Source organism: Carcharodon carcharias, chromosome 20 (genome assembly GCF_017639515.1).
Source record: "Carcharodon carcharias isolate sCarCar2 chromosome 20, sCarCar2.pri, whole genome shotgun sequence".
NCBI classification, from domain to species: domain Eukaryota; kingdom Metazoa; phylum Chordata; class Chondrichthyes; order Lamniformes; family Lamnidae; genus Carcharodon; species Carcharodon carcharias.
This window is the reverse complement of record NC_054486.1, coordinates 88059342-88072544: the sequence shown is the minus strand read 5'-3', so window position 1 is coordinate 88072544 and position 13203 is coordinate 88059342. Positions and strand designations below refer to the sequence as shown.

The following is a 13203-nucleotide window of genomic DNA, read 5'->3' as shown; positions in this document are numbered from 1 at the left end:
GATTACTGAAGCAGATTTTATTCAGTGTCTTTTCTTAATGCCCTTGATTTATACAGATGATTTACATAAAACTAATCTAGATTAAATTCAAATGAACTTTTTTTTGTCGAGTTTACTTTTGATCATTGTGGTGATTGTCATTTGTATCTCACTTTGAATGAAACAGTACAACCCTGAACCCATTGAGTCAATTCTGGAAAGTAATGTGGTTCAGAATGTAGTTTGAAGGAACATGAATTTTAGATCTAAGCCCACATAAATTAAAGTTCTGTAATGTGACCTGGAAATGTATGTTTCTGGAAAAAGTACATTGTTTTTGTTTTTAAATACGAGAATGTTGGTGTATGCATTGTTGCATGTGTTACACAAATTACTTGTAGGAAGCATAATCTGAGAATCACAAGTCAAATTCTAATATTGTGTGGTTATTCAGCTTTTAAAAAAAAACAAATACACATCCTGTTGCTATTTTCTAGATAATTAAAATATGTAAGATCTAGAAGTACTGGAGATTTTTTCTTTCAAAACAATTATATTAATCGTATTCAAAGTAAATTATTGATTGGGTGAGTCTTTGTTTTAATTTAGTCCTTCCTGGCTTTATATGTGATTAGTTTCAGAACAAGGAATTGTGAGGAATAAAGGAAGTGCATCAGCATGCTGCATCATTTGATTCTGTTACAGTAACTTTTGCTGCTGCTTTTTAACTTTGTACTCTTAAGATCTATATATCTCCAACATCTTGTTCAATCTGAAATGGACCCAGTTCCCTTTTGAATGCTCCAATTGAGCTAGTTTTTTTTTTTTGCTGCATTAGTTTCTCATCTGTTTTGCAAAGTGACTGTGAGCATGCAGAGGCAATTCCCTTCAATTCAATTTTATGCGCAACCTGGATCTCGTATCCTAGCCTTGCACAAAATGCCCCTCTCCAAATTTGCTGTGGATTCCCCTCACTTTTAAAAACTTGGGATATATTTTTTTAATCTTCAATGAATCTCCTTCCATAAACTCTCAACATCATGTAATTTAACAACTAATTTGGTCAAGGATTATGAACGAGGTGGACTAGCGAATTTGTTGGTAAAGCACGTAATGATTGCTGTGCATTTTGAATAAATGATATTCAGCTTGTCAAAGCTTGTCAAATCTTTTGAATAGTGAATAAAGTCTATATAAACTTGAACTCGTTCAAAACAATGCCTGAATTCCAGCGCAACAAGTCCAGTTTGCACATATGCTCCTTGACCTGTGTTGGCTCCTGGTTCGACAATATTTGATTTTAAAATTCTCATCCTTGTGTTCACATCCCTCCATGACCTTGCACCTCCCTTTCTCTGTAACCCTATTCAGCCCTTAGATCTCTGTGCTCCTCCAATTCTTTCCTCTTGCATATCCTCAGTTTTATTTGCTCTTCTGTTGTCAGCCATGTCTTTGGCTGTCTAGGCCTCAAGGTCTGGAGTTCCCTTCCTAAACTCCTCTGTGCTTCCAGCTCTTTTTCCTCCTTTAAGACAGCCCTTAAAACCTAATTCTTCAATGAAGCTTTTGGTCACCTGCCCTAATATCTCATGTTTCTTGGTGTCAAATATTGGTTGACACTCCTATGAAGTGCTGTGGGGCATGCTATATAAATGCAAGTTAATGATAATGTAAAGCTTTCTTTTGTCTGCAGATAGAATGCAAAATATTGCAATGTTTTCCACTAATGTTTTGTTTTTGGTTTAGAGCCAAACTTGCTGAGTGGAACTGCACACAGTGTAAACAAGCGAGGTGTAAAGCGACGTGATCTTGATCTCGAGGAACTAAAAGAGATCTTATCCCCACTACTGCCTCATATTCGCATAGATCACATCCTACCCCCAAACAGCGAGGTTCTCAATGATGCTGTAGGTTTTAGTTTTTTTCTTTTTTTAAAAAAAGAAAATGTGATGTGTGAATTCAAAGGGTCTTAATTCTATAGCTCACTTTTAAGATCTGTCATGTTATCTGATTTCTGTGGGTGAGAGATCTAGGAAGCCTCTTGCCCAATGCTCCCTGAAGTGTTTCGCTGTAACTGGCTGCTGCATATAAGCAAGTGGAGCTTCTGGCCATTGGTGGCACTCTGACTGTACTTCTCCCTGCCTCAATTTTTGTTGCTCTCCCGTGCTTTAATTCAAAATATTACCATCTGGCAACACAAAACTAGGTAGTGGAAGCTGGACTATGGATGGGGAATGAATTTAATTATTGTAGAGCATGTATCTTTTTGTTTGGAACTGCTCTGCTAAGGCAATAATAACTTTTTGTCTAGGTGGGGGAAACATCATTCTATCACAATCCTTGCTTCACTAAGTAGAACTATATATGCTGTTCTCCCAAGGGAATACTTTAAATACAATAGGATAATATAATAACACACCTTCTTTCAAAATCTGTTCCATTTGGTGAGGTTTACATAGTAAAACCAGGAGTTGTAAACCAGTTGAAACATTGGTACCATTCAACAATAGCATTTTTGCTCTTTAGATAAAGAGAGGACTGATTAGCACACCACCATCAGATATGCTACCAACAGCTGAAGGTGGAAAATCTCATGCTTGGATACGTCAGAAGAACGCTGGAATATATGTGAAGCCTCGTTTATTTGCACCATATGTGGAGGAGGCAAAGGTACACTTTTACAAAAGTAAATCACATTGTATTGTACGTTGCAATTTGCTATCTCCAGTATTAACTAATATTAGTCATAAACTATTTTATGTTTTATTCTTTATAGCATTTGACTAGAGTACTACCAAGTGCAGTAGTAGATTTAGAATACACTCCAAGAAGTGCTTCAGCTTGTCCAGGCTTGGCTTACTGATAACTTTTCAGCTCAAATATTTGGCGCAGTGGCACATGCTCTATCCATCCAATTGTAAGATGGCATGAAACAGTCAGTCTTTCTGGAATCCCCTATTGTGTACTAGGCAGCCAACTAGATTAACTGCCTGATCTGGCATTGGGAGATCTGATGAGGGTAACATAGAGAGAAAGAAATGCCTCCAAAGTGAGTATGAAGCAGAAATTATAGTAACATCTGAAATTACACAAGTTTGAGGTTTGAATTTAAGTTTTAAAATGCCAATTTGGGTTTTAATTTTGATGCATCAGTTTTCATTATAAATTTATGATTTATAATACTGACTGTTTCATTTATCTCACACTTAAAAATGGAAAGTCTAAATAAGTGATAGGATAAATGTGCAAGTGACTGAAGGACTGAGTCTATATTTAATTCAAATAATGCATTATAAGTATTTAATGGTAACCTTTTTCAGTTTGGCACAAATGTCAATTAATACTTTGGTATGCTATCTCCTACATCAGATTTGAACTCTTAAATTCCATTTTTTAAGTTTGTCTTTTTTGTATATACTGTTCAGTTTAGTTGGCTCCTGTCTGCAGGTTTTGTTTGGTTCTATTCATTTTTTGTCAATTTAATTCATTTAATGTCAATAAGAAGTAGCAAACAGTGGTGTAGTGATAATGTCACTGGACAAGTAATCCAGAGGTCTAGGCTAATGATCTGGGGACATGGGTTCAAATCCCACTGTGGTGGAATTTAAATTCAATTGATAAAATATGAACTAAACAACATGGATGTAAAGCTGGTCTCTGTAATGGTGAACATGACAACTATCATCAATTATTGTAACAACCCAGCTAGTTAACATATGTCCTTTAGGGAAGGAAATCTGATGTCCTTATTGATTGTGACTCGTAATTCCAGACCCACAACACACTGAGGGCAGTTCAAGGAAGGGCTTGTCCCTGCCCACATTCCTTGCCAGTGATGCCCTCTGATTTTTCTCTTGATGGTTTTATCTTGCAGTTGTTTAATTTACAATATTTTTCCTGATTCGATGTTGGACAATTTTAATTTTGCACTGTCAAGATAATGTGTGTGACAGTTTTATTGTATGGAATGTTAGTTTTCAGACATCTTTGTACTAAGTATTCCAGCAGTGTGCAAGCATCCTTTGGTTGTTTTACATGTGCCTGGTAGCATGTGTTATGAAGTGAAAGTTTTGACAAGTGTAATTTATATACCAAGATCTTGTTGAATGGCAGAACAGGCTTCATAGGCCGAATAGCCTACTCTTGCTCCTATATCTTGTATGGTTGTAAATTGCTGCAGTTTGGAATGGTAGCAAGTAGATCTGTGTTGCCAATTCTCCACATACTACTAGTTTGTTCTAACAATATGCAAAATACTTCAGCTAGTTTAGGAAATATTAATAGTCAGCTGTGTACTGTTCTACACTCCCTGGTACAACTGCCTGTTCCTCTCAGATCGGGAACGGTATGTGGCAGGAGGGGTCTTGGAGCTGTACAGGGAATAGAATGTTGCTCATCTCCCAGACAGTCTTTAATTCATGAGCTTTGTGTTGAGATTATTAATTTTGCTTAACAGTAAGGTTAATTATAGACTCATCTGAAAATAAATGATGCCTTTTAAGTTTTGCTGTGACATTTGAATTGCTCATGTTTGCATTAAATTGCCAGACTGAAACCTATAGTGGAAAGATTTCAAAACTAATTAACAATAATATGGTTTAATTATAATTCATCCTTTAATTTTATTTGCTCTGCAATTTAGTTACAAAAAGTGGACTTTTTTTTATTAAGTTATCCAATCACTGTCCTTTTGTGATGATTGATATATGAATTTTTGTTCTCAGGCTGTTTTGGATGAAATGATGGTAGAACAGACTGATCTTGTGAGACTGCGCATGGTTCGCATGTCCAATGTACCAGACACACTGTACATGGTGAACAGTGCAGTGCCACAGTGTTGTCATCTAATGAGCCACCAGCCGTTAGGTACACCATCCAATACTCCTTCAATCATTGCCAATGAAATACCTGGTGAGTGTGTGGATGTCTGGTGGTTTAATTACAATTTGTTTTGACCTTTGATGATTACCATGGCCAAAATTAACTTTTCCTTCTCTTCTACCAATCCTACCCCAGCCAAATCACCTATGGGCAGTGGCATAGTGGTATTGTTACTGGACTAGTATTCCAGAGACCTGGGGTAATGCTCTGGGGACCTGGGTTCAAATACCATCATGCCAGATGGTGAAATTTGATTTATGATCATGCCCATGTTGTAAAAACCCACCTGGTTCACTATTGAGGAAGAGAAATCTGCCGTCCTTATGGCCTGGCCTACATGTGACTCTTAAATGTCCTCAAAAAAAACAAGGGCAATTAGGGATGGGCAATAAATGCTGGCCTAGCCAATGACGCCCACATCCCATGAACAAATAAGAAAAAATATGATTGCACAGCAGTTGAGAAATATGGAATATTAACAACCACTTGCTTCTGCATATTAGGAAATTGATTATCATTATCACTATCTTGTAATTTCATGCATAAGGAGCTTTTTCAGATACCTAACATGACTGCAGCATAAATCAGGAAGCATTGAAGGTAAAATCTTTAGCTTGTGTTGTTGGTCCATTGGATTATAACTGTTGTACTTACTGTGTTGATTTGGAGTCCTGGAGGACCAAGTCATTATCTTTTGCTTTCATTATTTATCTGTTTGGATGATACAAGTTTATAAATTTGTGTATTAACTTTACTGAAAAGTGACTCAAGCTGGCTTTTTTTCTGTGGTTTATGTGGGGTTTTTTGCCTCTGTATATTAACAGTTAGGCACAGATATCCAGTTTGGATCACAGGGCTTCACTTGAGTCCTGATATCATACAATTGGATTTAAAGCAGTGGGAGGGAATTCTCAAAATATTAGAGGAGAAACTGATGCCATTGAACCAATGAAGGTACTGATGACAGACCTAAATTTTTAATAGTTGTGTAGCCTCTCAATGCACTAGCTACAGAGCTCATACATAATAGTGACCACTTAGGTGAGGTACACTTTTCTAGAACCTGAAGGCAAAACAAATTCGTGCCTCCTTTTATCTCCCCCCAACCCCCCATATTTTCCCCCTCTTATAAAATGGTTATAATGCAGGAGTTCTTGCAAAGTATTTACTAAATAAATATTACTTTACAGTCCCCCCATTGAATATGGTGAAAGATATGATCAGGCGCCTACAGGAACTTAGACACACTGATCAGGTCCAGCGTGCATACGCATTGAACTGTGGAGAAGGAGCAACCGTAAGCTATGAAATTCAAATTCGGGTGTTGAGGGAATTTAACCTCCCCGATGCTGCTGTTGAGCTGCTTCAGGTATGCGAAATGTGACTGATGCTATAAAATATTACAATTGGCTAATCTAAACTAAAACTCTTAAAAGTAGAATTTTATATTCGAAAGTGGTGCGAATGAGCTCTTAAAACTATTGAACAATGTCTTGCATAGTTAGGTACTGCTTTGGCCAGTACTCTAGTCATTCAAGATTTTCCAAGTGAATTGCTTGTGTTGCAAAGAACATGACTAATCTGCATATTATAAATTTTTCTTCCTGCTAACACTCCACAGAGCTAGTTCATTTTTTAGAACATAAGTTTGTATTTCTAAATGGAACTTTAATAAATGAAGGTGTGTTCACAGCAGGATAGCCCTGCTAATGAATTGCTTTTTTACCCCCCACAGAATCCTCATAAATTCTTTCCGCATGAACGATTTGGTGATGAGAGTCCAGTGCTGGCTATTCGACAGCATGGCCACTGTAGAATAAACAGCTCATCAGCTGGAGATTATGGTGATATTGAGCCTTGTGCAGCATTCCACCCAGCTTTACCACCACCTCCACCACCATACCACCCTCCTGCTCCACCAACTCATGAGAAGCACAAAGCAGACTGGAGGCAGCGGTTACCTGGCCATCTGTCATCCCGCTCCTTGTCATATCCTTGTAACCGTTCTTTGCTTTATCCTGCACTAGCTTCCAGGCCTGTTTATCCATCTGGTGGTAAAGTAATGCCTCCTGATTGCACCAATTCTGCTGGATTGGTCCGGATAACACCAGAACTAGGGGTAAGTTTTGACTTCCAAATATTAGATCAGTAACAAGATTTTAAAAAGGAAGTGTATGCCTTTCCTAATTGTTTTTGGCCTTGATTTGTTTTAGGATCTAAAATGGAGAACTTGGTATTCCTACTGTTTCATGTTAATTGAGTCATTGACAAGCAATCAATGAGATCAAATAGCATATGGTATTTTTTTCAAACTTTGGTGCTAGATAGGACCAGTCTTTGTAACTTGAGGATTCTGAGCTAGGAAAACTAAATGTTTGTGTGTTTTGTAGTTTACTCTTATACATTACAGTACAATTAATTTCATTTCACAATGCTTACTGCCAAATTGTTAATTTTTCATAATTTGAATATCAAGTAAATTTAGAGCTGCTTTTGAAATGCCTAGGGCCCCAACATAGAGTGCTTCTCTATGGGAATGAGCGTTTCAGTCTGGTGCCAATTCTGTTATTTTATCTAAATTCAGTAATACCGCAAATTGGGTTTATTGACTTCTGTACAGATTGTTCATCCTATGCTCCTATGAAGCTGCCTACCAGGTGCATGGTCCTGTTTGATCAACCTTTTTTTAAAAAAAACTTTTTCTTATATTCTTGTGCTGAGGGCAAACTTAAATTTTCTGATGCCATTGAGAAAATGCATTGGACATCAAGATAACTTATGAGCTTTAATTATGGAAAAGATCTCTTCCCCCCCCCCCCCCCACCTCCACTGTAGAATTGGGCATAATGAATTTCTTTTAAAACATAAAAAAAAATTATGGTTTAAATCTGAATGGCTGCTCTCTTTGAGAGAATTTTTTTTTCTCATGGTAGAGAAAACTGATGTTATGCCAGTCCGGCCGTAAATTTTGATTGCGAGAGTAGGAAAAAACGGGAATGTTGTCCATAAGGACTTCCTGCTAATGATTAGCTGAGAATTTTTAGTTGTCCTTTGCTCTTGCCTTTATCAGCTGAAAAAAAGACAAGGTTTTTACTAAGATTTCATATTTAATCTAATTTATTTAAAATTGTATCTCTAGGTAAATGTGTAACAAATTATGCTCAACACGGTAGGCTTTGTTGTCTGGTTTAAAAAGCCGGGGAGCTGGAAAATCTTAAGTTTGTACCATTTTATGTGTCTTTTTTTAATTCTCCTAGAATACTGAAGGTACCTTAAATGAGCTAATGCCAGATATTGCAATGGGTGTGACATCCTTGAGTAATCTATCACTGAAGGATAGAAGGTTCCCAGAGCTAACTTTAAATGCTGAAGTAAACCAAATGGCTTCAGATTCTGCATCATTTCCACGGCCTGCTCCGTATATACACAATAGACATGTACACAGTACAAGGAGGAAACCTGGTGAACTGAAACTGGAATCTCAGGAAGGCCTCCTGGAGTACCCAGATCTGTATGACTTCTCTTCCAATACAGCTTATCGATCATGCACTCCAGGAACCAGCAGGCGTACACCTGCTCCTTCACAGGGAACATACTTGGGCCCAGATTTGTACAGTCACAGTAGGCCAGCAGCAGGAGGCTTCAAGATGACCTCACTTTGCAGTGAACCAAATAAACGAGACGAACCAAGGAGAGAATATTTACTGCCTCCTGAAGTTCACCAGCCAAGACCCAGTGATCCACCATATTTTGATTTCTTGGAGCAGCCCCCGCACAGGTTGGACTTGGCATTGCTACAGGAGTCTAGTGGAGGTTCTCTCCATACTAGAAGTAGGGGCTTAATGGAGGCAGATCTGACTTATGGCCTAACGGCCAGCCGAGTTATGGGTGTGCCCTGCAACTCTGAGAATCGTGAGGCCAGTTGCAACAGAAGGTCATCCGATGGTGACATGCTGGAGCCTGGGGTCAGTGCTCAGCTGCACAGAAACGTTCAGAACAACCGGGAAGAGACATTAAGCCGTGAAAGGAGGTCACCAAGCCGACCTGATCTGCCATACAAAAAATCTGCCCTTTAGTGACAACAGTAATCTGGTCTGCTGAAAAAGTAGATAACTCCATTATTAACTCTGCTTTCATAATGTTTTGTACATAACGTTTCTACCTTAAACTGAACTTTTTAGATTGTTTTCTATGACTTTTGTGATATCTTGGGAGACCAGGTCTTGCACCAGTATTGCCATTCTTTCTAATGTTTAAATAGTCTGCTTAATCGAGTTTACCATTTTGAAAAGAAATGCTTGATCTGTTGCCTCCTTTTTACAGGTTTGTTTGAAAAAAATCAATGTCTTTTGCGTATTGAATTAAGGCTGTATGATGTTTAATGGTGAGCTGTACACCTGAAAAGTATTCTGATATGCATTGCTATATTTTCTCATTTTTGAGAAAGTATATAGTCTTAATAGAATGGACAGTATTCTTTTAAAGTATATTCTTGGCATTGGAATATATGTGCAAGAGAAGAATGTCTGTATTCTACAGGCCCAACTGCCTGCATTGAGAGAGAGCACAGATCCTAGTCAATCTGAATCAGTAGTCTTAATCTTAGGACAATCAGATTGCTGTGACAATCGGTTTATAAGATTAATGTTTTAATATATGGTGAGAAGCTGAATCCCAAAGGCAGAAATACTAGCAACACATATAGTAGCTGGAGTGCCATCCAGAGCTACTGATATGTCTTTTGCTTGGTTATTGATCTGTGGTGGGATATGTGAAACCTTTTTGGCCTTTTTCCTCTATCATTTGGTTAGTTAGCAGCTTCTCATATTTCTGGATGGGTTGACAAATGTTGGATTCTGAAATGGTGTTAAGTATTGGAAACAATCAGCTACATTTGATGGAAAAGCTAGAATGGGAGCTGTATGGTATGATTTTTAAATTCTTGTATTTTCCCTTGCTGCATCCAAGTGGACTTGCATATTGCACATTTTTAGGCTTTATCGCTCCCTTAACTGAGGGACTTTCTTGCTCAGTATGGAGTGAGCTTTGAGCTCAATTCCTAGGTGAGAGTAAGATCCTATGTTGTTTTCAACTTTCACAGACTTATGTAATCAGTTTGAAGGGGATAATGCTGTTACACGAACCCTGGAGACAGGGTAAAAGTATGTAGGGGTTTTAGATTGTAACTGTTGTAGCAAATGTGCAGATTCAAAAAAAATTGCGTACAGAAACTTTAATTCTCTTGAGCTTGTTGCAGCTAATGAGCTACTTAAAGTGTATTAGTTGTAATTTGATTGTGGTATCTTTTAAATTTTATTACTTCTGATCCATAGTACAAAACTGGAGTGACAGTTGTGCACAGATGTTTTTTTATTTTCTTGTCCTTCCTGTTCAGTATTTGTTTTTCATTTGTATGGATGATCAGGATTAGAAGTAAAATGGGAGGAGACAGGAGAATGCAAAGGATTGAGTGCCAATTTTTAATGCAAAGCACTGGTGATAGAAAAACTGATCTAATCACTGCTACTATGCAATTTCATCTTGTCTTTACAACGGTACTTGAATCAAAATTATCTAGTAGTAGTTTAAAAATTAAGAGCTGGAATGTAATCATGATTCCAAAATTGCATCCAGAAACCTATTCTCATGAGCTTGTTCCAGCTGATGAGCTACTTTAAGTGTACTTTAGCTGTGCCAGAACTCTCGCCTCTGAGTCAGAAGGTGTGGGTTCAATTTCCACTCAAGACTTGAGCATTCAAATCTAAGCTAATGCTCCACTGCAGTGCTGAAGAGTTCTGGATGAGACATTAAACAGGGGCCTTGTTTGTTTTCTCAGGTGGACATAAAAGATCCCAAGGCACTATTTTGATAAGCTGTAGGGGAGTTCTTCCTAGTGTCCTGGCCAGAGGTCAATTTTTTTTTTTTGAAGGCTAATTTTTATTTTTGGGAGCTACTTTTTTGGTTTTCAGGGCTCCTTTTCCATCCTCACTAATTCTGTTATTTAGTGATGTAGTCATATAGTAACATTCCATTCTGTATTTGTGTTGACATATGGGGTCTTTGGACTCGCATAGAAATAGATTTGGAGGAATTCATCAACATCCTCAATAATCATCACCCCCTCCATTAAACTTAAAGCCATAACACACAAGAAAAGCATTAATTTCCTAGACACCATCATATTAAAACTGGCACAAGACAACGGGCATAAGTTAGAAAAGTTTTTTTTTCAATTTAACTGACACACTTCTACCCACAAAATGTCATCACCCTAACACACCTTCCGCTGACCTGCAAGGTCACAGCTAATACATTTTTATTGCATAGGCACAAAGCTGGAAATTTTTAACCAGGCAGTTACTATCTTTTTACTGCATCTTAGATTTAAATCTAACAATTGATCTAGCATCAATTGTTGTTTGTGGAAAAGAGTTCTAAACTTCTGCTACCCTTTGGGTGTAGAAGGGTTTCCTAATTTCGCGCTGGAAAGATCGGGTTCTGGTTTTTAGATGATGCTCCCTAGCCTTAGACTCCACTAAATCAATTGATCATATACCTCACTACAACAGTAACTACACTTCCAAAGTATTCAATTGACTAAAGCACTTTGGGGTGTCATATGGTCATAAAAAGCACTATAAAATGTAAAGTGTTCATTATGTTTGGGATCTTAGTATATGTAAAATGGTTGCATGTTTGTCTCTAACACAGTCACTGCACCTCAAGTAATTCACAGCATGTGAAATGCTTTGGGATGTGATAACACAAAGGCATATCTTTTTGTAAAATAAAACTATTCAGTATTAAATTATCCAGTTTACAGTATTCATTACAATAGCATACACCACATTTTTTCCCTACAGTAGCTCCTGAACTGATGGAGCCTTAAATTCACAGAGATTCCTTGCAAGTTTTTCTGACTCATTAGCTGAGTATTACTTTGTTGACAGATATAACTGTTTTTCCCTTCACAGCATCTCTCTGTCACTGTCTGGTGTGCTTAGGCTGATGTGTTGCCACACTCCTCCTCCAAGCACAGGCCTTTTCTCTCCGTTTGTAAGGGGGAAACAGCCTGTACTTTGATGAGCAGCTCCTCAGATTCTGTCATTTCCAACTATGGGGGTAACTTTTTCATTGGTCACCTCCATGATTTGTTTTTCCAGGGCTTTCGAGGGCGAATTTGCCTCCAGCCCCAGTGCATTTTGAATCCTGGTCCTGGCTAATATTTATTCCCCAATTAGCATCACTGAAAGCAAATCAGCCAGTCAATATTGCACTGTTGTTTGTGGAACCTTGCTGTGCGCATTACCTAAGGTGAATGGAAATGTTCTCAGAGAAAAAGGATGAAATCTTGCCTGTCTCAAATTACAGCAGGAAGCTTTATATATTGGGTATGGTGTATTGTTTCCAGGTATATCTTAATTTTACTGAGATTTTATTGGAGTTTTTAGCAAATGATTGAAAATCAGCAAAATTAAGGCTCTAAAAGAAAATGCTGAGCAGGAGCTACATAAATTAAATGGTGCTTGTTTTCTGCAGTGTGCAGGTTTCTTTACAAAATTTTAAATGTTTATGCCTGGAATCTGTCTAAACTGATAGATAATTGTCTCACCCTTTCAAATACAATATAGGATAATCAACCTTTGTGGAAACTGTCCTAGTATACAGCACAGCATTTCAAAGCTGCCTGACCTGCTGCTACTTTTATAGTGTCCTGACTGTAGCTATGTATTTTCTCCCCTTCACCCCCAGCCGCTGATTGCATGCTCTTAAATTGCAGTTATTTACCAATTTCATTTTGGTTGAATGTTAAAACTTATATAAAATATCGGAATCTGTTTAAAGATGAGTTTTTGGTGTTTAGTAGCAAAAGATTTCTAAAACTTGCATTGTTGGTATTAATCCTTTCATGATTTGTTTTGGATTCTTCTGATCTAAGCTGTTACTGGGATACAGTAAAGTGCCTTCCATGCTAAAGGCTCAAATATCAGTAATTTAGATCAAATGTCCTATGCAAGTGATTTCTACAAACTGCATAACCATCTTTGTAGATTCTACTATGCTTCAATGTATATAATGTTTTTAAAGAGACTATTTTTTATTTTAGCATCTTAATGGGATTGTTATTGCTCAGTAAGATGCATCTCACTATCAAGTACCATGGCAGTTGTACAGAATCTCTGATCTATTTTTCTACTGTTTCTGGGGAAAAAAACGCATGTAACTAATTCTACATTGCCATATAAGTGGTGTTTCAAATAAATGGCCTATAGAATGTGTCGCATTCATTTTTAAAATTGTAAAATTTCCTATTTCCAGATTTTAAAAAAAATGGAACCAGTGTAC

The 13203-nt window shown here is 37.5% G+C and overlaps 1 protein-coding gene across 5 annotated transcripts in view; it reads left to right on the top strand.

Annotated features, from left to right (window-relative positions):
• btbd7 (BTB (POZ) domain containing 7) overlaps window positions 1-13203 on the top strand; it is a 65750-nt gene that overhangs the window by 40523 nt on the left and 12024 nt on the right. For 3 of the 5 annotated variants that reach the window (XM_041214825.1, XM_041214824.1, XM_041214826.1), the window contains exons 6-11: window positions 1723-1883; window positions 2503-2646; window positions 4701-4887; window positions 6048-6226; window positions 6593-6976; window positions 8115-13132. In XM_041214825.1, coding sequence (XP_041070759.1) covers window positions 1723-1883; window positions 2503-2646; window positions 4701-4887; window positions 6048-6226; window positions 6593-6976; window positions 8115-8933 — 1874 coding nt within the window. In that variant the 3' untranslated portion in view covers window positions 8934-13132. Of the gene's footprint in view, window positions 1-1722; window positions 1884-2502; window positions 2647-4700; window positions 4888-6047; window positions 6227-6592; window positions 6977-8114; window positions 13133-13203 lie in introns of those variants that run through there. The other 2 variants (XM_041214827.1, XM_041214828.1) reach the window with 1 other exon arrangement.